This window comes from Gopherus evgoodei, chromosome 5 (assembly GCF_007399415.2).
Source record: "Gopherus evgoodei ecotype Sinaloan lineage chromosome 5, rGopEvg1_v1.p, whole genome shotgun sequence".
Classification (NCBI taxonomy): Eukaryota; Metazoa; Chordata; order Testudines; family Testudinidae; genus Gopherus; species Gopherus evgoodei.
Genome location: NC_044326.1, coordinates 114,580,070 through 114,606,124, shown reverse-complemented (window position 1 = coordinate 114,606,124; position 26,055 = coordinate 114,580,070). Strand labels below are relative to the sequence as shown.

At 41.8% G+C, this 26,055-nt stretch overlaps 1 protein-coding gene and 1 long non-coding RNA gene across 7 annotated transcripts in view; both read right to left on the bottom strand.

Annotated features, from left to right (window-relative positions):
* MCUB (mitochondrial calcium uniporter dominant negative beta subunit) overlaps positions 1-26,055 on the bottom strand; it is a 109,130-nt gene that overhangs the window by 46,011 nt on the left and 37,064 nt on the right. The window contains exon 2 of one of the 6 annotated variants that reach the window (XM_030564580.1): positions 13,337-13,421. The exons of 4 other annotated variants lie outside the window; for them this stretch is intronic. Coding sequence is in view for 1 of the 2 variants with exons in the window: in XM_030564576.1 (XP_030420436.1) it covers positions 1,054-1,140 (87 nt within the window). In the remaining variant the exon portion in view is untranslated. Of the gene's footprint in view, positions 1-1,053; positions 1,161-13,336; positions 13,422-26,055 lie in introns of those variants that run through there. One more of the 6 variants, XM_030564576.1, reaches the window with a different exon arrangement.
* LOC115652517 lies at positions 11,677-25,829 on the bottom strand. The gene is made up of 3 exons (XR_004000668.1): positions 25,732-25,829; positions 21,340-21,344; positions 11,677-11,686 (listed from the first exon to the last, which is right to left on the bottom strand). It is a non-coding gene; the product is annotated as an uncharacterized LOC115652517 (long non-coding RNA).

Sequence of the window (26,055 nt, the reverse complement as noted above, 5' to 3'; positions counted from 1 at the left end):
TGCTTATCTGGCTAGATGACAATGGCTGCTCCATGGAGCAAACATCCCCTGCTTGGAGCAATGCTGAGCTACTGGAGCTGATCACTGTTTGAGGTGAGGAGGCTGTGTGGGGACCCAGGATGCCTGTGATCACCCCTCACTTCCCAAAAGTCCTATCCTCAAAATGAAGAGCGCTGCAAATGTAAACACAATCTGACTCCTGTGGAAGTAAGTGAGAACACAAACCAGAGCTTTTCTTTTACTGGTTCCTTGTCACCGGTGAAACTGACAGCACAAAAACTCTGCAAGTGTAGACATAGCCACAGTCTGACTAGTGCCTATACAGAGGTACTATTCCTACTTAATATTCCCTATGTAATTTTTCCCCGATTGGATATCCATGGTTTGCATTTCCCCTTCTGTTTACAGCATCACACTAGGTTACATTCAACTGATAATTTACCCTGTAAACCCAGTAAGTCCCTAGCTTGTAAGTGTGACCTACATTTTTCGCTCCTATCCACATGACCTTGCATTTGGCTGTATTAAAATGCATTTTGCTAAAGCAAGCCCATCTTGAGAGATTACTGGACTGGCACTGGGTTCTATTCCCAGCTCTGCTACTAGCTTGCTGGGTGACTCTGGGAAGGTCATCTCTTTGTGCCTCAGTTTCCCCATCCACGTAAAATGGAGCTAATACTAATGACCTCCTTTGCAAAGAACTTTGAGATTTACTAATGAAAAACAGATTAGAGCTGGATATTATTATTAGCAGCAGTATCAAGCGACCTAGTTCACTCTGTATAATTGACCTGCCTAATCATTACTTATCACTCTACTAATTTTGAGTCTTCTGCAATTTTTACTGGTAATCATTTTATATTTTCTTCAAGATCATTGATGAAAATATTGAATCGCATTGGGCCAAGAACAGATCTCTGCAGGACCTTACTAGAAACACCCCAACTGGATGCAGTTCTCCATTTATAATTACTTTTTGTGATCTAACAGTTAAACTGTCTTTAAATCCATAGACTGGACATGAATAAATTCAGAGAAAATGAAGACTAATACCTGGGGAAATCGATCAGGTTCCTTCCAACCTTGTGATTTTCCAACTTTGAATTTAAATGGATTAATATGCATGTTTCTATGCAGCATCTTTCATACATCACATTTGAAGATTCTGCTGATAGTCAAATGTAAACTAAAAAGAGAAGAATAAGTTTTAAAGTGAGTTTTTTTGTTTGATTTGCTTTTTTGTTTGTGCATTTTTAAACAGAACAGCTCACTAAGGATTGAGGTAAAAGGAGTAATATTCCTTCTGCTACTCCATACTATTGTTCTCCATTATATATATATATATATATATATATTATATATATATATATATATATATAAAATTGCATAGTTTCTCGCAAACATAAATAAATAAATAAATAAAAATCACATCTCAGCTAGACATCTCAGCCTTTGTCAACCCAACCGATGAGCAGCTGAATTCCTTTTTCTGCTGTTTTGAAAATAAACTGGCTGCAGAGATGGGCAATTTCCAAGTAATCAGCAATAGCTCTCTCTAGCATCATTCAACAAAAGGAATTCAGCTGAAGGCGAAGTCCCTGCTCATCTCTGTTCTGTGATTAATGTCATAAAAGTAACAGCAGGGCATACTGAAATAAATGCAAGAGTCAAAGACTTGTAAGAAATTAACCCATTTACTGTCTTCAGGGGATTAAGCGAATCAGTACTACTAGTAAAGGCAGGCAATGTCAAAACACTGTTTCACTGATAAGGTAGAAAAAGATGTATTGTTAGCCATTGAGTTTTACAATTAGCCCAATGAAAGTGCAAAAGGGAGGAACTGAAATGAATAACCAGCATATAGCCAGTGAACAAAATCTAGGGCAAACTGAAAGTCATCCAGGTCCCACCACTCCTATTGTGAGGTGCTACTTGTGCTATTTCCTCTATCCTCTCACCCTTCCGGTATGATTTCCTAAACTCCTTGCAGGGAAGGAGTGTTTTTTTATCTACATTTTTCTTTTTGGGCGTTGTATAGGGAGGAATAGTGTGATAAAGTAGAATGGTCTCCCTGACTGCTGCTGCAGAGGCAACTGTGAGGTAGGTAGCACCTCGACTGAGTGTAGATGCAGACTCTAACAGAGTGGGCCACGATGTTCATTCTCTCATGGAAACTTCATATTTGTTCTTTCTTTCTTGTTTTCCTTAAACTGAAATAAAATAATTAGCCCTGCCTTGAGTTCAGGAGACTGGACGAGATGACCTATTGAGGTCCTTTCCTGTCCTAAACTTCTATGATCATAGAAGTCCCTCTGGTTCATCCTCCTAAACCCCATACCAGGCCATCCCATCTTCATAGCTAAATAGCGTCCCACTCTTGTAAAGAGTTATGCAGATGCTCAGCTTTAAGTAAGTGTTTGCCAGACTGGACTAGATGCAACTTCTTCCAGGCCAAAATGACTCTTATGCTGGCAAGTGAGGGTCAGCCAAGAGAAACACAATGGATTGCCTCTCTTAAGCTTCTGAATGTGCTCCACCCACATGGTACTTCCAGGACTTGCTGGTCAGGGAGAGAGCTTGAGTCCTGAACTTGAATCCCTCATATCACTACCAGGCCAGCTCTTTGACTATTTTTTATTCCTTGATTGCTTTCCTATTAAATTTAAACAGTTTTCCATTGCAGCGTCTCTGTTATGCAGTGGTAATCCTAGCTGCAGTTTGGGGGCTTGTTTTTGACCAGCTGAACCTAGAGGCTCATATTTTGTTAGTGATGAAGTGTAGCTTTTTTTCTCCAACATGCAAGACGTTCTGAAATTCCCTTCCCTGTATCTGGGTCATCTCTTTTCCTACACTGTTATCCTATCTCTGAAAAGTACTCAACCATGTAGCTTTTTTTTTTTTTAATTGGGGTGGGGGAGTAAATTTTGTCCTATAAATTACATTTATTGTTTAAACTCATATTGTAACTGTTGTACACATAGGGCCAGATTCTGAGCTGGTACACACTGGCATAACACCATTTTGATTGTATCCTCAGTGGCTATAAAACATCACCGAGATAAACTTCAGCATCTGCTGAAAGGACAGCGATATTCTAATGATTGTTTGGTTTTTTTTAGTTACTTGATCTCTCACCAGCACACCGACCAGCTTGTGTAAAAACGAAGACCTAGCATGTATCACAACACTGCCCTGGCTGCAACCCACCACAGTTAGTCAGTGTAGTAACAAATACGCAACAACATAAGTTCATGACAGGAAGAAAAGTCAGTAAACTAGATGCAGAATTTTAAATGTTCCAATGTGCCATACATTTCTATTTATCTGGCATGTCACTTCATTGAGAAAAGAAAACAGACAGTTTTCAATGGCCTGGAAGCTTTTCTCAGAGTGCATAAAGAAGGAAAACAATAGTTTTGAAGGTTTTCTTCATTGCAGAAAGGTCAGGGTTTTGGATGCCTTCTCTACTGCTTTACTCTAAATCTGCTCCACTCACATCAGAAACACTCTGCAGTAGAGCAGAAGGAAAATGGATGCATATAGCTCCCTTGGGCAGCGCATGAACCACTGGCTCGGGAGGCTAGCTCCCAGCCCCTCCCCTTCTGATCTAGGCCCTTCTCCTTTCATCTCCCCCCTCCCACCAGAGCCCAGAGCCCTCCATCATGGCCAGGGGTCCCTGCCCCAGAGCACCTCCAGCCCTGGAGCACTGGGAGGACGGGCAGGGCACAGGGCCAGCTTCAGGCATCAGCAGACCAAGCACGTGCTTGGGGCGGCACCTTGGGGTGGGGCGGTGCTAGGGTTTTTGTTCGTTTGGTTGGTTCCTCGGGGCAGCGCTGGAGGGTTTTTTGTTTTTGTTTCGGTGGTGCAGGCTTTGGGCAGCGTGGCACTGGGAGGGGGTGGGGGCATGCGCAGCGCTCGGGGGGCAGGGTTTCAGGAGGTACTCGGAGGGGGGCTTTGGGCGGTGTGGTGCTCAGGGGGGCGGGGGTTTCAGCTGCATGATGCTGAGGGGGGGGGGTTCAGCGGTATGGTGGAGCGGCGCTCTTCTCTTTTACTTGGGGCGGCAAAAAAGTTAGAGCTGGCCCTGGCAGGACAGCCCCAGCGCTCTCCTCCCCTCACCCCAGCCTGGAACACCAGGAGGCATAGCCTCAGCCCCAGCCACATGGGAAGTGGCGCAGACTCGCAGAGCGAGAAGCAGGAGTGGGGGTTGGGGAGGAGCATGGGCAAGGCCACACCTGGATGTTTGGGGAGGCTCAGCCTCTCCCAGCCTATGATACCCACCACCCATGCTGAGGCCTCTCTGTCCTTCGCTTTCCTTTTCTTTACAAATTTAGCCCAGAACCATACAGAAAATGAAAGTGAGGGATGCACACTGGAGTTAGCTAGGACCATAGCAATATGAAGGGAAAAGACCCCAGCTGTTAAACAGCCCCAGCAACACTGGTAGCATTCTCTCCCTGCTTCTGGAGGCCAGGTCAGGGGTCCTTCCTTCTGTCCCTTTGCAGGAAAAGAGAAAGGACAATATACTACTACAACAACACACATTTAAAATAATAAACAACTGTTTTCCTTCATAACATTTGAAGTTTTTCACACATTTGGATCAGAAACTGAGACTATTTCATGTCTTATTCCCATTTTTTTCTCTTAAAAAGCACTGAGGAAAGTCCTTTCATACTGTTCCCTACGTTTAAACTGTGGCTGAGGATTAAGATAGTTCCCTTTCCATTATGTTCTCTGCTCCATGAAATCTTCACCCATTAAGGAGACCACATGCAGGAAATGACTGACTAAAGAAGTGGAGTTTCTATTTATGGCTTACACTGTTAGCACAACAGTCTCATTTGAAAGCTTTCATATGCCAAGTTGTAGTCTCCAAGAGAATGTGGCTTGCATGGGGTTTTGATGCTATACTGTCATCAGGCAAAATGCCATAAATTTTGGAACCATTTTTAAAAATATCTTTTCAGTCATCTGTTTCCTATTCCTATTTTTTTTTTGGGGGGGGGGGGCAATAAGAGGAAGAGAAGAGAGGGGGAAAGCCAAGATTCTACTAATAACCACCATACGACGATAGCTTTCTGCAGTTTGTAAATGCCCACACATACAAATGAGAAACAGAAATTCTAGTTATGCTTTTTATGTGAAGTGATACAAAATGCTAAGGGTGCTGCAATTTCTGTAGGGGAATGTTTAAGCCCTAAAGCTGCATGCCATTGTCTATATATTTATTTCTTTATCATTGTCAGAGGGGGGTGTTTTGATAGCATCACTCTGAAATGGACTTAAAAATGTGATATTTGCCACTTACAATAAATACCAGCTACCATCAGCATTTACCAGTTTAGAGGAAGTGAAGGATGTGTTACCATGTAACTAGACTGCAGTACGTGATCACACACATTTTATATGAGTAAAGGTTCAAAAAGTCAGATTTATATTGCAGTAATTAAATCAATGAAGTCCTTACTTCACAAACTGCATTAATGTCACATTTTAAAAGCATACCATTTACATGAGTCAGCTCCACTGGAAACATTAATATTACATCAAAACATGTTTTTATACAGCCTCCTTGGGTTTGGGATGGAGTAAGAACTAACTGAACAATTAAATTGGCAAAGGCATCAGAAGTCCTTTATACAATGACTGGATTCTGATGACCTCCATGGTGGTGCAGCCTCTTTGTACCGCGTTGCAGGCATAATAACCAACTGAAGGAGCACTACCTAATATGAGCCCCGAGGGGCGTGGAGCTGCCACAAGGGCTCTTTTCCACCAGTAGTGGAAGAGAGAAAAGGGGATATTGCCACCCCTTATGACACCAACTCTGGACTGCATTTTCAGCCCCCTATGGCCTACACAGACCAAAACTGGAATCAGAGTACCTGTATGGGGAGCTCTAGAGCATTTGCACAGCACCCCTGGCCTCATGTTCTTTGCAGTTCAACTGTGCTGTGACAACTTTATCCCGCATGGTAGTTGTAACTAACACTTCAGTTTCTGAAGCTCCTAAAAATTAAACTGTAGTAGAACTTACATTTTAATTCTTTCCAGTATGTTATCATCTTTAGCTGGATTCACAAGTATTGTATTAAAACAGCATCTTATTCTAGTACATAACATATTCTGAACCTAGCATTTGCCAACAAAGTAATGAACCTTCCAAAAGATTTTTAGTGGACTTTGTAAGAGAATGTGGGGGGATGTTTAACTTCTTAAAGCATATCTATCTAAGGTAGTTATATGGCCCCCACAACTGTGATATCTGAGCATCTCACCATCTTTAATCCCCACACCATTTGGAGAAGTAGGGAGACTGAGAACTGAGACAGAGATTAAGTGACTAGCCGAACATCACACAGGAAACTTGTGAAGTACCAGGAAACCGAACCCACATCTCCCAAGAGTCAGACTATTAGCCATTGGACAACCCTTCCTCTTGTATGAGCTGAGCAGCAGTTTGTGTTCCCTCATTTTACCATCCTATGTTTCAGCCTAGCAGGCAAAATTGCTCCCAGTGAGTGGGATAAATATTCCATTCCAACCCACTGAATTAATTTAACAAAATGTCAGCCACCTATTTTTAAATTTTAAAATCTTAATGTTTTAATCTTACATTTTTCACCATGCAGCATATTCAGAACAGACTGGAGCTACTTAAAGAAACATTTTTGGCCTCGTCCGATGAGTTGGGGGTGGCTGGGTAGCAGTTTTGTGAAAAATCAATTTTGTGGCAATTGGTAAATGATTTCATACCTGTTAGAAATCTAGAAGCAAATTCTTACTAGCCAGAAGTCTAGTCTGGCTCACTGTGTATCTCTCAATACACAGTGTTTATTTTACATCTTTAATTGCAAATCTCAATCTGTATGAACTCTGGCACGGAAGTAGTCCTAAGAAATACATTACATAAATCACAGAAGTAATGTTATACCCCTCTGTTAAGAACTGGATACAATGGCTGTTTAGAAGAAACAGAGTTATTTGAGGAAGCCCATACTGTTATGCTTTGGGGGGGGGAGGGTTGGCAAAACCTCATTGAAACTAGTGGGTGTAACCTTTACCCTTCATTCAGGATAAATGTAAAAAACAACCAAACTCCTTTATGGAGCCACATTACTGAAACATTAGGAGCCACCACTGAAAACACAGGCAGACAGCAAGGCTGGAGTAAAATCCCAGGTATGGCCCAAGGGGTTTCCCTGGAGAATGATATACTACAAAGAGGCTGGGGCATGGACTGGTGAAGCTGTGCATGTCTGTGTGTAAGAGAGGCAGCCAACACATGTACATCAGATTACAGAGAAGGAGCAAAGAATCCCCAGACACAGCTGCACAAGCCCTCGTACGATGACCCTGAGAAAAAGGCTAAAGCTTAGTCTACATTACAAAGTTTTGCTGGCATAACTAGGTCAGCTAGGACCATGAAAAAAGTCACTCCCCCAGCTGACACAGCTATGCCAATAAATCTCAGGTGCAGAATGACAGCAGAATGCTTCTGTCAGCATTGCTAGCCTCATTCAGGGAGGTGGCGTTACTATTTAAGTAGTACTCCTCTGATGGACATAGGCTGCATCTACAATCGGTTGCTATGCTGGCACAGCCTGCCTACATAGGATCTGCAGCATAGCTGTGTCCTAAGAGAGCGCTTTGGGGCAGTGTGCTAGCTGAAAGAGGCTTGGAACTGAGAGCAAAGAAACAAATCTCCTGTTTGACTCCTCTTGTGTCCAGGAAAAAAAGACTTTGTACATTCTTTGTAAATAAACAGGATTGCATCAAAAATGATTCCATTATCAATTTCTCCTAATGGAAGCAACTGATTAGACCCCAAAAACCACTCAAGTCAAAAAGGGATAACAATATAATGTGTCCTCGTGGCCCACAAAAGTTTATGCCCAAATAAATTTGTTAAGTCTCTAAGGTGCCACAAGGACTCCTCGTTATTTTTGATGATACAGACTAACATGGCTACCACTCTGAAACCTGTCAATATAATGTGTGGGTTTAATTAACTTTGGTGCTTAAATTTCTCTGTCGCACTTGGATTCTATTTTGTATGAAATTAAGAGTGAAAGGATCAAATGCAGAGATCCATTAAATAGTTTAATTTGATTAAACTATTTATCTTATATAATCTGAAACCCGTTTGCTAGGTACAGAAAATGTCTACAAGGGAATGGAAGTAACAGCTAGAGAACAACATTTATACCAGTTATAGGCATCCCAACTCTGCCTGTAGATGCCTCTCAGCCAGGCATGGCCCTTTAACATATATGATTTCATCATCAGGAATGGCCCTTTAACATATATGATTTCATCATCAGGAATGGCCCTTTAACATATATGATTTCATCATGCTTGCTGATTACAATAGTAATAAGTAGTAACCTCTGGGTCAGTAATATAATTTGTAGGGTCCCAGGGTGCTGAAGGGGAAGGAGAAATGTAATGATCACTCACTGCTAGGGCAGAGATCTGGGGATAACTTTTCTCCTCTAGCTGCAGTCCAATTGACAGAAGAAAAGGGAAGGGAAGTTGGGTGGACAATCTCCTCTCCCTCTAATTTGATGATAGAAGAATAGGAAGGAGGAGACAGAGAAGGCCTGTGTGTTTGCTGAGTCAGCTCATGACTGTAAGAAGTATGAGGCCCCTGGCAGCTGTTTGTGTTGCTTTCCCCTAACACCAGTCCTGAGTCACCTAGACTTTTGTCAATCACAGAATGGTAAATGGATTACATATCTACTCCATCTTTCTGCCAGTGCAGGATTTTTCCCTGTTATATGTTTTGTCCAGTTTAGTTTTATGATATGATAAAACATGGACAGGCATCCCCTCTCTTCCTTCAAGGGACTATTTCACAGTTCATTACATCTCAAACACACTCAGCCCCACGATAATCAAGCTGAACTTTCCAACTCTTAATTTCATCCTATTATTCCTGATTATATGCCCTTTAATAGTCCCTCTCCATCCCAGTTGTTTACACTTTTCAAATATCTGTAATTTATGCTCCCCCTTACTCTTTACTTAGCCAAGCTATGAATGTTTAAGAGTTAAATCTTTCCTAATAAATTAATACCTCCAGCCTCTAACCATCTGTACTGTTCTTCTTATCAATATCTTTATGGCAAGGTTCCTAGAACCAAATGCAATATTTCTGGTACTATCACACCAGAGGGGGACTATTATTCCTTGCCCCTCGAAGCAATGCCTTTGTTCACACAGCCCAAGAATCACACCAGTCTTTTCTACCACCCTATCACATTGTACCTTCATGGCTACATTTTCTCATCACTAAGCCTTTCAGCATTACTGCTTTCCAGGCGTCATCTCCCACTGAGAATAGGATTTTGCTATATTAAAAAGCCCACTAAAATCCCAAGATCTATCATTTTCCCTTCACCCACTAATTTTTTATTTCTGTGGGGGAGAGAAGAAGCAAGCAACTGAGTATGCCTGTATAGCATCTAGCACAATGGGACCCCAACTGAGCTCCAGGCCCTACTGTAATACTACTACGAAATTTATCAGACAAGATTTTTTTTATATATATATACACACACACACACACACACACCCCGAACTGGTCTCTTTCATGGTTCTGTTATCTTTCAGATGTTATAAAGTTTTCTTCTCTCAATATCTGTTTCATTGTTTTAGTAGGGAATGGAGAACTTAACCCTTATTGAGTAGTCAGTGAACAGATCACTCTCCTTTGCCAATGTCAGCATGTTTTGCCAATGCCAATACACATACCTGGAATTACCATGTTCCACCATTTTATGACCACTTCATCCTGTGTTATGTGTAGCACCACACAAGAGGAGCAGGATCCCCTTGCACTGGGCACTGCACAAACACATAAGGAAGACTGTGTTTGCCCTAAGGAGCATGTATAATATAAAATGGACTGGATGGAAAAAGAGACAAGCAACATACAAACAAGCAAACTGAAAGGCGATGTTAGGTAAATATATGTTAGCTACTTTGTGCCCCCTCCTCATCACACAAACGTCTCTACAGGTCAGGCTTGCAGCACATTGGTTGTACTGTTAAGGGAGCTTGGTCTGTCACTTCCCTGTTCTGTAGGTAAAGAGAGGACTTCATTCTCCAAAGCTGCCAACCCCGCACCCTTCTCAAGCACTCTGTTTACAAAAAACAACTCTAATTTTTAAGAGAACTAATGTTCATTTTCCAGTCTCTTAATGCACGGTGTTTCTTTTGCAGCTTGGGGAGCTATTTTAGTCATTTCCCCAAAGTATTCCATTACATCCCTGAAAAGCTTATTATCTGCACTGCTGCAATACTCACAGAAAAAGACAAATATCACCCAAAGACCTATGCTTGGAGAATATTTAGCAATTAAAATCATGCCAACATATTTCAGGGCTTGATCCATCTTCTTCCTTAATTTAATAGAGTTTTGGCATAATATTTTGACCTTCCACTGCTGCCATTTCCTACTACATTAGGTCTTTTAGCTCACAATGAGATAGGTGACAAATATTGTGTGACATTACTATTTTTTCCTCCTTTACTCCTATGACTAGATATCACTACTAATGGTTTATGACAAATGGACTAGCTGGAAGACAATTTCAGCCATAGTTTGTTCATACAAGGAATCACTCAGATTTGTTCTATACTTCCTGCTTATGAGTCTCAGCTTCACAAATTAGAGAATCTTGTGCTTTGCTGGGAAATAGAACTGAACGGATGACTTTTCATATTTGTAGTGGAGGAGGAGCTACTGTTTATTTTTAATAATCCTTCTCAAAGAGCAGGGAAGGGAAGGAAACCTCAGACTTTTCAAAACAAAGATGCGTCTCTCTGCATAGGAGCAAATCTGATTATCTATTACTTGATGTTACAGAGAATCATCTTCTGAAGCATGGCTGGGTGGATGCCCTTCAGAAAGCTGAACAGAATCAGTCCAGAAAAGTTCACACATCATTATTGAAGACAAATACAATTTGGTTTGAAAGTAATCTGCAGACCAAGCACTAAGATGTCAGGGTTCAGTTCAAGTACAATGGTTACTTTATTAGATTTAGTTTAAACAGTGTCAGCAATGAACAAGAAAGAAATGCAATTTTCTGTACCTTTGTGTTGCTCTGATAACTCAACACTGGTTTAGCATTAAACATTATTAGATTGTAAAGATAGTTGTCAATGTTTTCCACAGCATCAAAGCCCCTCCCAACAACAAATCAAATCAGCTACTAGGCCAGGTGGCGCATAGACAGAACACAGTTTGGGTCAGAGTTCTTTGGAGAGGGTGTGAGAAGCTGTCATAAACAGATAGCTAAGGGTTAATGTCTCTTTCACCTGAAGCCCCTGACCAGAGGACCAATCAGGAAACCGGATTTTTTCAACTCTGGGTGGAGGGAAGTTTGTGTCTGAGTCTTTGTTTTCTGTCTGCCTGCTTTCTCCGAGCTTTGGAGAAGTAGTTTCTGTTTTCTAATCTTCTGTTTCTAAGTGTAAGGACAAAGAGATCAGATAGTAAGTTATATGGTTTCTTTTCTTTGGTATTTGCATGAATATAAGTGCTGGAGTGCTTTAATTTGTATTCTTTTTGAATAAGGCTGTTTATTCATATTTCTTCTAAGCAATTGACCCTGTATTTTGTCACCTTAATACAGAGAGACCATTTGTATGTATTTTCTTTCTTTTTATATAAAGCTTTCTTTTTGAGACCTGTTGGAGTTTTCTTTTCTGGGAAATTTCAGGGAAATTGAGTCTGTACTCACCAGGGAATTGGTGGGAGGAAGAAATCAGGGGGAGATCTGTGTGTGTTGGATTTGCTAGCCTGATTTTGCATTCCCTCCGGGTGAAGAGGAAAGTGCTTTTGTTTCCAGGACTGGAAACGGAGAGGGGGAGTCACTCTGTTTGGATTCACAGAGCTTGTGTCTGTGTATCTCTCCAGGAGCACCTGGAGGGGGGAAGGGAAAAAGGATTATTTCCCTTTGTTGTGAGACTCAAGGGATTTGGGTCTTGGGGTCTCCAGGGAAGGTTTTTCAGGGGGACCAGAGTGCCCCAAAACACTCTAATTTTTTGGGTGGTGGCAGCAAGTACCAGGTCCAAGCTGGTAACTAAGCTTGGAGGTTTTCATGCTAACCCCCATAATTTGGACGCTAAGGTCCAAATCTGGGACTAAAGTTATGACAGAAGCAGCTTCTGTCTCTCAAGCAAGCTTCTGTTAATGTTCAGGGCAACACCCCTCCCGCCCCCAATTCACCCATGGATATGACAGCTGAATCAAGATACTGTGAAGTTCTGAAAGGCTTTATTTCAATAATACAAAAGTACAAGGCTGCATTCTTAATTTAAAAACCACCAACCTCCAATATCAGAACCTGCACTGACACACAAGCTATGTCTACACTGCAAGCTTGGGAGTGACTGCGGCATGCCGTAGGCATACTCACAACAGCTTTAATCTAGCTCATGTGAGTAACAACAACAGTGTAGCTGTGGCAGCACAGGATTCAACATGCCCTGTACAGGCCTGCCTTGGACCCTGGATACTTATTCAGGAAGGTAGCACGCTCTGAAGTCTATGCTGCTGGGGATACTGGTACCCAAGATAACTAGATTAAAGGTAGCTCAAGTAGATCACACCTGACATACCCAAAGACTCACTCTGCATTGCTGGGTAAACAGCTAGAATGTAATGACAATCCAAGGGATTTAAGGTTTGTAAAATCTTTCTACCAAGAAAATCTAAAATTTTGAGCCAAATTTGAAACACCAATATCTTTTATTTGGTTCTTTATCAATTCTTTAAAATGTGCCAAAAGAAGTGTTGCCTCTAGGTTGATAAAAATCAAATTATTTAAAAAAAAAAAAGTTTTTTTTTATTTAAAATCAGATTTTTTTGGATAAACTATCTTTAGATAGATTTTCTCCTCAAAAAGCATTTTAATTAAGATACGTTATAGGTCAAAGATATCTCATCATGGGACAGAGATTATAAATTCTAATTCTATAGAATGAAACAATATATTCATGTAATGTTTAAGAAAAGTTTTGTACATGAGTTCAAATAATTCATGGATTAAGGATCTAATCTTATGGAGTCCTAGGGGCTTCTGTATAGACTATTTAGGTTAATCTTTTACCTACTCAATGGGACTCAGTGCTCAGTCTAGAAGATACAATCAGAGATGCTTAGTTTTGCAGTTCTCAAACTGTGGATTTGTGTCTCCAGAGATAACATGCTTGTTGACAGCAAAAATGTTTTAAAATAAAATAAATGAATAATATAGGTGAGAAATAACACACCTCAACCCTTTTGTCCCTCTGCAAATTTGCGTACAAGGAGTCAATCTCTTACCTCTCTCCAGAAGTGCAGAGTTTCAAAAAGTTCACTTAATAGAAGATCGTCGGGGGCGAAATAGATCTGGACAAGGAGAAGTAGTCTGGAGATAAATGTGAGAAGGGAAGGACAGGCAGCAGAAACAAGAGTTAAATTGTTTGAGCAGCATATTCCAGAAGTCTTGATGTCTTTCTGAGTGTAGCCTTCATTGATTTGAGATCTACCATTGCATTCTCTCACTAGAAGGGAAAACCTATAATGGCAGCAGGCCGTAAAAGACACCCAGTTTGGGAATAAACCATTCAAGAAATATATGTTTGCTGACGATGTTTTAAAGAAAGTCAAATCAGTGAACTGGTGGCAGGGCCGGCTTTAGGAAGTGAGGGGCCCAATTTGAACACTTTCAGCGGGGCCCTGGCAGGGATGACTTAAAAAGAAAAAAGCGTAAAAAAAAAAGCCTTCCATTTCTTCCATGTATTATTTACTTTCCATAACCATATAAATAATAAAATTGTATATTATGTACATTGCATCATATATGCTGCTGATTGGTTATTAATGAGAGCCGTTTCACATGTGTGGGTCCCTGCCACTCCCTAGGGATGTGCACGTGTGGGTCCCCGCTGCTTCCTGCCCCCCTCATTGAAGCAGGTGTGCAGGTTACTGGCCTGGGAACTGCAGGGCAGTAGTGGACATGGGGCTGGTTCGAGGCAGGGCAGGGGGTGACTGGAGGTAAGGTCTGGCTGCAGGCAGGGCAAGGGGTGCGGGGCTGGCTGGAGACAGGGGAGTGTGGGACAGGCTGGCTTCAGGCAGGGCCACGGGGGGTGCAGCAGGGGTTGGCAAGGCTGGAGACAGGAGTATGGAACTGGCTGGCTTCAGGCAGGGGGGTGCAGCAGGGGTTGGCTGGAGACAGGGCAGGGTGTGCAGGGCTGGTGCAGGCAGGGGTGTGTGGCAGGGGTTGGCTGGAGACAAGGCAGCGGCTGGCTGTGGGTAAGGGGTGCAGAGCTGGCTTGCAGACAGGGCAAGGGGGACAGGGCTGGTGTGGGCAGGGCAGGGGGAGCAGCAGAGGCAGCTGGAGCCCTGGCCCTTTAAATAGCCTCCAAGCCCCCCACTATCCCAGGACTCTGGGGGATATTTAAAAGGACCAGGGCTCCCCTTATTCTACCCCACCCCGGACCTTTTAAATAGCCGCAGGAGCCCTAGGGAATGCATAAAAGCGGCGGGGCTCCGGTGGCTATTTAAAGGACCAGGGTGGTAGAGGCAGCTGGAGCCCTGGCCCTTTAAATAGCCCCCAGGGCCCCCCGCTACCCCAGGGCTCTGGGGGCTATTTAAAGGGCCCGGAGCTCCAGCCGGGGCAGCGGGGCTCCAGCCAGAACTCCAGCCGGGGCCGCAGGGCTTGCAGCGCTCCAGCCAGAGCTCCAGCCGGGAAAGCGGGGCTGCGGGGCTCTGGCCAGAGCTCCAGCTGAGAAAACTGGGCTGTGGGGCAGCTGCGCTCCCGCTGGCGCTTTGGTCAGGGAAGCAGGACCATGGAAGACCCCAGAGCAGACCGCAGCTGGGGTAAGTAAAAAAATTTAAAAGGCGTGTCATAACATTTTTCCCAGATTTGGACCTTAGCGTCCAAAATATGGGTGTTAGCATGAAAACCTCCAAGCTTAATTACCAGCTTGGACCTGGTAAAGTTGCCACCACCCAAAAAATTAGAGTGTTTTGGGGCACTCTGGTCCCCCCAACAACCTTCCCTGGGGACCCCAAGACCCAAATTCCTTGAGTCTTACAACAAAGGGGAATAAACCATTTCCCCCCCTTCTCCCTTCCAGGTGTTCCCTCCCTGGGTTCCTGGAGAGATACACAGAAGCAAGCTCCGTGAATCTAAACAGAGGGACTCCACCCTCCCTATTTCCAGTCCTGGAAACAGAAGTACCGAGAGGTCTAATCCCTCCCCCGCTTCACCCAGAGGGTATGCAAAGTCAGGCTTAGTAAATCTAACACAAAGAGATTTTCCCCTTGATTTCTTCCTCCCACCAATTCCCTGGTGAGCTGCAGACTCAATTCCCTGGAGTCCCCACTAAAGAAAAACTCCAACAGGTCTTAAAAAGAAAGCTTTATATAAAAAGAAAGAAAAGGACATAAAAATGGTCTCTCTGTATTAAGGTGACAAATACAGGGTCAATTGCTTAAAAGAAATATGAACAAACAGCCTTATTCAAAAAGAATACAATTCAAAACACTCCAGCAACTACACACATGTAAATACAAAAACTAACAATATAAACCTACTGTCTTATCTCTTTGTACTTACAACTGGGAAACAGAAGATTAGAAAGGCAGGAGACAGAAAGATCACTCTCAGAGCCGAGAGGGTCAGACACAAGACAAAGAACAAAGAACTCACACCCAAAACTTCCCTCCACCCAGATTTGAAAAAGTCTTGTTTCCTGATTGGTCCTCTGGTCAGGTGTTTCAGGTTACTCCTTTCCAGGTGAAAGAGACATTAATCCTTAGCTATCTGTTTATGACAAGGCGCCTAAAGCGTGGGGCCCTCTTAGGCACGGGGCCCTCTTCCCAGGAATCGGGCGAGTCAGCCTAAAGCCGGCCCTGACTGGTGGAATTCACTTAAGCACTTGGATTCAGAGACTGTTGAAGTGATAATATCACTTTTAACAGCAGTAGCTTCTTCTGCTGGTGTAGAAAAAATAGTTTCTTCCTTTGGACTAATCCATTCCAAATTGAGAAATTGTTTGGGACCCGAAAAAGCAGGAAAGCTTGTTTTTCCTTTTCCAGATTATAAACGAACAGGAAAATAAAGGTAAAGGTGACTGAGTTAGCTGCTGAAGTTTCTCATGTTGACCTGGCTGACATAAAAAAAAATTTAAATTGCCTAATATTTCGTTTAACTATTTTAGCTAAAAATAATTTAAACAAAACACCTGATTTAAAAAAACTTGAATATTTAACTAAATTCAGAAATTCATATGCTTGTTTTGTTAAAATATTATATGTTGAAGAAAAAATCCAGAATACATAACGTTGTTGTTTTAGTTAAATAAAATAATTTAAATGTCTGTCTGGTGATGTTCTCCCTCCTACTACAGCATAGCAAGAAAATTCTCCAAATATTAATGATTAGCCTGCTTCAATTACCTTTGGTAAATGAAATAACCGAAACAATCATTCATTTTCTGATATAGCTGTGAAACTAAACTGAAAAGTTTTCAGTATAAATCACTTAAAAAATGTATTGCGTGTACCTTCCAAAAATGAAACCTACATCTATCTCTGAGTTGGGAAGAATATGTATTAAGGTTATAACAACCAACAAGAACACCCTTTTATGTAGAAATCCATAATTAAATTGAGTCTTCCTGACTAGTGATTTAAATCAAATCCACCCTGGTTGCCTCTATGGTATTAAGAGTCCAATACTGTGTTATATATACTGTATGCATACTGTATGCCTAAATCCATGGACATCTACTGGTACATGAAGTTGCTGGAAAAAAAAAAGTCATATCTATTTAGCGCACATTAAGATACTTCAAGGACATCATATCAAAGATGCCAATCTGAAGCTAGTACTGCACCATCTGTGAGGTTATAATTTCCTCTTCCAATGTGTCATTGCAAAGGTCTGACAAAGTGCTTTCATTTCTACTTGTGTGAGATGCAGTAATAGAGTATAATTATACTGCTTTCAGGAGAGAAAAAAGGAAATGGTTTCTAACAAGAATTGAGAATGAAACGTATTTCAGCAGCTCTAGCTCAACAACAGCAGCATTAGAAAAATGTCAGGAATTCAATCCCTCCTAAATAATACACACAGCAAGCAGCAGCTCTCAACATTATGCCATCCATTTAAAGTCTGTCTTCCACTAAAAACATAGGAGTTAGTCTCAAGGCACTTTCTTACCAGGATTATGAGCAAACAGGCTTTTATTGTGTCCGATTTTGGTGGGGAAAATCAACTTTCACTTTCCTTTGTCTAACTCCTACGTCCCTTTTACATTGTGCGGGTCTACACTACAGCCTAAGTCGATATAACTTACTACGTCACTCAGGGGTGTGAAAAAGTCCCTCCCCAAGTGGTGCAAGTTTCGTTCTGTTCAAGCCGGTGCTTTGTTGTCAGGAGATGCTCTTCCCCGACATAGCTCCTGCTTCTCGATGACATAGAACAATTATGCCAACAAGAGATGTCTCTCCCGTCGGCATAGTGCAGCTTCACCAGATGCACTACTGCAGTGCAGCTGCGTCGATGTAGGGTTGTAGTGTAGACCTACCCAATGGGTTTAAGACACCACTGGGCAGATCTAGTTGGTGGAGCTGTGTGAATGACTTGTTTGGTTTGTGGGTGGTTCTGAAAAATACAGGGAGGAAAATTGGTTTTAGGTGGACACTATTTTGGGGGGGAGGGGGCTAAAAGTTTTGATTATTTAAATAAAACTGAAGTAAATTGAAAGTTTTGCATAAGAGCTCAAAACCTTTTGAAAAAAATCAAAAGCAAACTGTTTCAATTTTTTTCGTATTTGTGTCTTTTGTTTCCCCATCCCCTCAACGAAACAATTTGTCAAATTCAACACAAATTCGGACAATGTTTCAGTAGACTCAAATCTATTTTTCTTTTTCCAGTGAAAAATTTCTCCCAGCTCTCTTTATTAGTTTGTAATTTGTTCACATTTTGTTAGTTTTCAATTCATTATAGATAATTGAGAATAACTAGCAAGTACTGCAAATTATAACAATTTCAAATACTTTCAAATATAGCCATATTAAGGCCTTGTCTACACTAGAACGGTTTGCCCAGTATAAGCTGCATCTCCACTGACAGTAAACAGGCAAAAAAGTGCTTTTGCCAACATAGCTTATACCAGTTCCCTCAACAAAATAAGCTATACCAGTAAAAGAACATTTTTTTGCCAGTATAACTGCATCTACGATAGGTCTTTTGCCAGCATAGCTATGTAGATTAGGGGTGTAAAAAGTCACACTCCTAACTGGGACAGCTTTGCAAGTAGACCAAGCCTAAGTCTCTCACTTACAGGGGTGGCTCCAGGCCCCAGCACGCCAAGCGCATGCTTGGGGCAGCATGCTGTAGGGGGCGCTCTGCCGGTCACCGGGAGGGCGGCAGGCAGGCAGCCTTCGGCACTATGCCTGCGGAGGGTCCGCTGGTCCCATGGACCTCCCAAAGGCGTGCCTGCGGAGGGTCCGCTGGTCCCCGGCTTTGGTAGAGCCGCGGGACCAGCGGACCCTCTGCAGGCGTGCCTGCGGGAGGTCCACCAGAGCTGCGGGACCGATGACCGGCAGAGCGTCCCTCACAGCATGCCGCCGTGCTTGGGGCGGTGAAATGTCTACAGCCACCCCCGCTCACTTCTACTATATCCTCCATGCAACGAGTACCACCATGACTCCAAAACCAAAAATATTTTGTCTACTTTCACTTTTGATTGGTATGGATTTAAATATGTATGCACACTGGTGTAGATGGGGAACGGCTACTATTGTAAGAGGCTCAAGACGATTTATACAGAAATCTTTGCAACAATTTGCTTTCTCCAGCTACCATCAATATATGTAGGGTAGATGGGGAACACACACACACACACACACACTGTATTAAACAGTCCTGAGCCTTTTCCATTTCTAATCATGTTGGAATTAGTTCATTCTCAGAAGTGCAAAATAATAAAAAAAAAAGATACACAGGTTGAATATGAATGTCCATATTATGAGTTGAGTTAAAACCTAGTTGAAACTGATGTGTGAATGCATCCTTCCTTCACTTCTAATTGTAAGAGACAGCTAAGGTGACACGTAAAAGAAGGCATCCACTGGGCATTGTTCTGACTGGTGTGTGTGTGTGTGTGTGTGTGTGTGTGTCGGGGTACAGAAATAAGACTAGCTGGGGTGTAGTGGGGGAAGACAAGAAACAGACTGAAGCCTTGTCCACACTGCCACTTTACAGCACTGCAACTTTCTTGCTCGGGGTGTGAAAAAACACTCCCCTGAGCACTGCAAGATTCAGCACTGTAAAGTGGCTGTGTAGACAGTGCACTAGTAGCTACTCCTCTCATGGAAGTGGGTGACGCGACTATACAGCCATGTTAAAGCGCTATGGCGGCAGTGCTTTAATGTTGCTAGTGAAGACATACCCTGAGGCACAATTAGAAAGCCAATCAGCAACCCGTAAGCACAGTGTGACTCTTCGAGAGGCCTGGAGAGTTTCTGGGACAAGGGTATTGGCTGAAAGAAGCTTGCACCTATAAACTGAGAAACTATTCCTGTTGTCCTTGGTTTCTCCTGCATTCGGAGAAGCAAGACTTTGTACATTCCTTGGAAATAAGCAAGACTGCATTAAAGAAAATACCAGACGCCATCATCAATTTCTACTCCCAACTGGATCATCATACCAGGTCCTTAATATTGACCTGACATGCATATAAAAAAGGAGCAACAGTCTACATAGTATTTTAAAGATTATGAAAATTAAATCCTAGCAGTGCAGCATTCTTTTCCTGCAGCCTCATACGTGATTAATTGTTCATTCTAAAACATAATCCCATTAGCTGCATTTTTAATTGCACATGTCTACACAGATGGGACAGTTTTGGTGTTCACAGGTTATTTCCCCAGCCAGAATGAGAAGGGGACTCAGGTGCTCAGAACCATGAATCTCAGATGATCTACTGGAGGCCAAGGTGAACACTACATAAGCCAGTTTCAGAGGGGTAGTCGTGTTAGTCTGTATCAGCAAAAAGGTGCCACAAGTACTCATTCTTTTTACCACATAAGCCCAATTATGGGCTTTTTACCACATAAGCCCGCTGGCTTCCATCCCCCATGACAGCATAGTGTTTGCAGGGGCAGTAACGCTGCTACCTCCCAAACCCCTCTTTCCCAGAAAGGATTTCCTGATAGGGTGGAGGAACCTGGGTGAATTAAAAACAACTGAATCAATATTAATGCAGATGACTTTTCCTGCATGTTTAAGGAGTTTGCCTGGCTCACATCATTGGAGCTTGCCATGGTGTAAGTCTGTCTCTCTCACACATAAACACACAAACACACACACACACACACTCCTCTTGCAGACAAGAGATTAATGAGAATCTCAGCTTTCATTTAAAAAAAATATTTCTAGCCTTCATGGTTGCAGAGACAAGCTTGAAAATATGACTTGAGAACATCTTAAAGGCTCCAAAACCGGACAAATACCAAGTACCCCAATATTTAAAAACAAACAAAAAAACACCTCAATTTTTAAGCCAGTCTCATGATTTTGGGGGCCCAGCTCATGAAGTTTGAATATCTGAAGCTGGCAACACTCTATGTATGTGGGGCAAATACTTCTGTATTTGCCCCACCATGCTTTTTCATGCTCTACCTGTCAGCTGTGTTCTTGTGAAGAAGCAATACACTGACATTTATATGAACCTTTTCCTAAGTATTTGAGAACGTGATTCTTGTAAGTTTCTCCCATACTATAAGACAAATCTTTCTGAGAAACAGCACTTTGGAGAAGCTGAAGTATCTTATAACCAGCATCCTGATGACTCAAGCATGTAATTTTTGGAGTGCCGGAGATTATAGGCACATTTCAATACTGATTTATTACAAACCTAAAAGATTTGAAAGCAGCAACTTCTAGAGAACCAGGGACGACATAGCCACATGACCTTGTATGCGTTGGAGAGGCCAATAAAGGGCGAGTTATCAGTCTGTCTCTTACCAACACATTTCTGCTGCTACATGATGTTTCAGTATGCCAGTGAGTGAGGCTTTAACAAAAACGGTTGAAGATGCTTTGTCTCAGCTGATTTATGGGCATATAGTTCTTTTACACTCTCTCTAGTTCTTTCAGTTCTCTAGTTCTTCCATGTTTATTCTATGAGAATGAAACAGACTGAATTTTAATCAAAACGTTATGGATGTATGCCTCTTATATGCTCCATGTTTAACTTTTCCAGATAATGTTTTTGGAGCTATTGACAGGCTTCCCTGGTGTGGGGAGATATTCAATAATAACACACATAGGCTTTGACTGAGAAGATGGGGCCTGAAGAGTTCTTCAGTTATAAAGGGCTGAATCCATCATGAAGCATCATGTATGTGAACCAAAGAGAGAGAATTTCCTCAGCTTGGATATTAGATTCTTCTGAAGCAGCTCTGTCAGTGATGTAAATTCCCCCCCAACTGGAGGGGGCTGTTAAAGGTTCTCATAGAAATGTACAAAGGTAAGATGAATCCATCAGGATGGCTGTACAGGTGCAGCCAGCCTTTAGTCTTCAAAAGGAAGTGGATGGGGTGAGGAGTAGGGCATAAGATAAAATCTGAGGACACAGAGAACTACACGTTTTCACTCTCACACATGGGGAACCCCATCTGTTAGCTCCCCAGATGGGAAGCACACTAGGATCTTTGAGAATGTGTAAATAAATGTTATTACTTAATACTTAAAGTTTTATTAACTTACTCTCTGCAGCAAAATTTTCCAATTGTATGTGCAATATCTTCTAAGGCAAGTTTGTCTTAGGTAAGATAGTTTGATTATATTCTACATCCTCCCAAGTCTCTCCTGCCTCCAACATGTTTTCTATCTTGCACACAATTTTAATAAATCCTGTAACATTGTTTGACTGCATCCTCTTTAAGGGGATCCACACTCTGAGTATCTCTCAAAGATATGATGCCCTGAAGAGTAACTTTCCTTAAAGACACAGTCAGGCAGACAGGAGAGCATTTAGAAACAGACCCTAAAGAACTGCAAAAAACTTAATCCCATTCTGAGACAAGTCAAGTAGATGGCACAACAGAGGTAACCTTTGTCATTCCTTGGAGTTTCCAGCTGTATCATATTGGTAAGCACTGAACTGAAACGGTACTGAAGCATCTCCGTGACACAGACTATAGGCCAAATTCATGGGGCTGGTGCAAATCCTCTGAAATCAGTGGAGCTGAACTATGTACTCAAAAAATATTCTCCATAGCAAGGGTCCTCTCCGAAACCAGCTACCAACTGATACATAGTGACTGCCATTCAATCCTGACTAAGCCTGACTACAAGAGAAACAATAAGAAGCAGAGAAGACACCTGCCCCCTGACCCTGAATCTAGATTATTTATTAAAGCTGGAAGCAAGTCTAAGGATATTTGCAGGTTCCCTGGTTGTTCATTCCCAGCATTTCTCAGAATATTTTTATTAGGGATATTTCTGCCTTGGAATATTAAAATCTCCTATTTTGTCACAAATTTGCAAGGCAGATTGGCCTGCTGTGGTAGCAGAGCATACAGACCAGGATCCAGTCAGCCACTGCTGGCTTCTCTCAGAACTTCAAGGATATTTGCAAGGTTGCCAACTCTCATAATTTTATCATGAGTCTCAAGATATTGTCTTAAAGCCCCAACTCCTGGAGTCATGTGACTACATAACAATCAGAGCTTCCATAAAAACAACAACAACAAAAAGTTTCTAGCCCCTGTGATGAGCTTCCATTTTAAAAATGCAATTTCTAGCCCTTGTGGTTGCAGACCAAAACTTCAAAATATGAACCCTAACCACTCAAAATCCAGAAGGAAAATAAATGGTAGTCACAATTTTTTTTTTTAATCTCATGATTCAGACACAAGATTTTTGAGGCCTGACTCATGACATTTTAATGCTGATGGCTGGCAATACTGAGAAAGTCTCCCCACATTAAAATCATATCAGGGCCTAAGCTAGGATAGGAAACATGCATTAAATTTCACAGACATCAAGAGAAGTCTGGGGTTACTGTTCTAAGGAAGGATCAGGCTCTGAAAAAGATACATCAATTTTATGGCCTGGACTATGTAGAGGGGTTTTAAATAATGTATTCCATCTCTGCTACATGCTTGATTAAGTTAGCAATTCATTTGCAGGTGCACTGCAGGGCCCAACCTGAAATTTCACATATTCGGATTATGTGATCATTTAAAAGGGCATCTGTAATTCATCCAAAACATTCAGAAGAGACTCTTGACACTGCCCTACTTGAACATGTATTATGAAAGCCAACGTTTGACATTACAGAACATTCAAGTGTAGTACACAATGTAAGACCCCAAACAGAGTAAAGAGGCCTTTGTTCAGTGTTTAGATCTGCATGCTTTGTGCAAAGTACTGTTTCTTATCCTGCTGGATATTATTCTGTCAATCCCAAAATGGGAATGGTAAAAATAATATAACTACATGTATAGGAGAGAATTTCATCACTTGAATAACAGGAAAACTGCTTTACATCTCTCAGCAGAATTAAAAGCCTTGGCTGTGAATTAAAATAGAGACTATCCCAAAGTTTACAAGACATTATCATCTGCATTACAGGAAATTGCCTTAGCTTTGAAAGCTTCTGTACTGTCTGAGAAATCGTTCTGATTAGAAAAGGGTCCTGGGTCAACAGTACCACTATGATTCAATTATTTTCTTTGTTTAACAACAATAAAAATCTACTTGGACGGTCACCCAAACTACTAGTACAAGTGCTCAATCAATTCAGAAATACTAGCCTCATGCATGACTATTTCAACAGTGAAGCCAATAATTCTAATTCTTCAAGGTTTCATATAATATTTATCCTATCATTGTTGCAATACAGGATGACAGAAGAGAGTAGGGAGCCAGAGCCATCAATCCCGCAAGTGGTGTGACTTCCCAGGCTTCATTTTCATAACACACAAGGGGTAAATAACATACCAGCAGAACTGCTAAGAGCATTTGGTGACTGCAGTATTGATCTCATGTGGAAAATGTGCAAGAATGTATGGATGACTAGAAATTGGCCAGACAACTAGATGAAAGGAAACTGTCTGCTCTAGGTAGGAGATAAAAACTGAATGCACTAACTATCATACCATCTCCCTGATACTGCACATAAGTGAAGTGCTGCTCTACATAATTCAGGATTGCATGAAGTGAATGATAGAAACAGAACTACCGTCACAATAAGCTGATTTCAGAGAAGGATGAGGCACACGTGATCAAATCACAAATCGTTGAAAAATGCAGGGAGTAAACACACCCACTAATTGTGTGGGTCACTGACTACTCCAAAGCAATTGATACCTTCTCACATAACCATCTCTGGAGGATACTGGCAGACACGAGGATTCCAAAGCATCTCACTGAACTAATTGCAAGTCTCTACTGTCAACAACAGATCATAGTGCAAACAGCAGCTGGCAACAGTGAGTGTTTTTTTTATTGGGCAGGGTGTGAGACAAGGATGCATTCTGTCACCAACATTTCCAATACGTAGGCACAATTATGAGACAAGCCCTGGAAGGTGCTGATAAAACAGAAGGTGGGATTTCCATTGCTGGACACTTCTTAAACAACTTCAGACGTACTGATGATACTACAGTCTTTGCTGCAACTATCGATGCAATGAAACAAATGTTGGAGTCTGTGAAAATAGTTAATGAGGAATAGGGACTATTCTTGAATGTGGCAGAAATGAAATGTGCGTATACTGACATGATAAACAACAACAGGGTGCAAGCAGACATCACAATTAACAGTCAAACTGTAGCGGCAGTAGATTAATTAACTGGGATCATATGTATCCAAGCATGGAGGCTGCCTGAAGAACTCAGAAGATGACTGACTCAGGGAAGGCTCACTCAGCAAAGGCCTCCCTTATGGAAGTGTTGAAAAATTGTGCCAGCAATGCCTCTCCGCCACGTACATTGGACAGTATCTATGCAAAAGAATAAATGGACATAATCAGACATTAAGAACTGTAACGTTCAAAAACCAGTAGGAGAGCACTTTAATCTCCCTGGACACCCAATAACAGACTTACAAGCCGCCATTCTTCAACAAAAAAAAAATTCAAAACCAGACTTCAGTGAGAAACTGCAGAACTGGAATTAATTTGCAAACTTGACACCATCACATTAGGCCTGAATAAAGACTGGGAGTGGCTGGGTCACCACAAAAAATAATTTTCCCTCTGTTGATATTCACACCTTCTTGTCAACTGTTGGGAATGGGCCACATCCACCCTAACTGAATTGGCCTCATTAGCACTGAACCCCACTTGGTAAGGCAACTCTCATCTTTTTTGTGTCATATATTTAGACCTGCTTACTGTATTTTCCACTCCATGCATCTGATGAAGTGAGTTATATCCCACGAAAGCTTATGCCCAAATAAATTTGTTAGTCTCTAAGATGCCACAAGGACTCTTTGTTGTTTTTACTGATTCAGACTAACACAGCTACTCCTCAGAAACCTGTGGCATCTCAAAATGTCAAATAGTTCAGCTGGTGAAAAGCTTAATTTTTTTTCCTTACAGTGACTAATGGATGTAAATCCTGGGAAACTAATGTTGTAAGAAAATTGAAGCCTTTGAGATCTGGTGCTGGCAAAGACTCTTGCGTAACTCCTGGAAAGAAAAGACAATGGATGCTTATAGATTCATGGATTCTAGGACTGGAAAGGACCTCGAGAGGTCATCGAGTCCAGTCCCCTGCCCTCATGACAGGACCAAATACTGTCTAGACCATCCCAGATAAACATTTATCTAACCTACTCTTAAATATCGCCAGAGATGGAAATTCCACAACCTCCCTAGGCAATTTATTCCAGTGTTTAACCATCCTGACAGTTAGGAACTTTTTCCTAATGTCCAACCTAAACCTCCCTTGCTGCAGTTTAAGCCCATTGCTTCTTGTTCTATCTTTAGAGGCCAGGTGAGCAAGTTTTCTCCCTCCTCCTTATGACA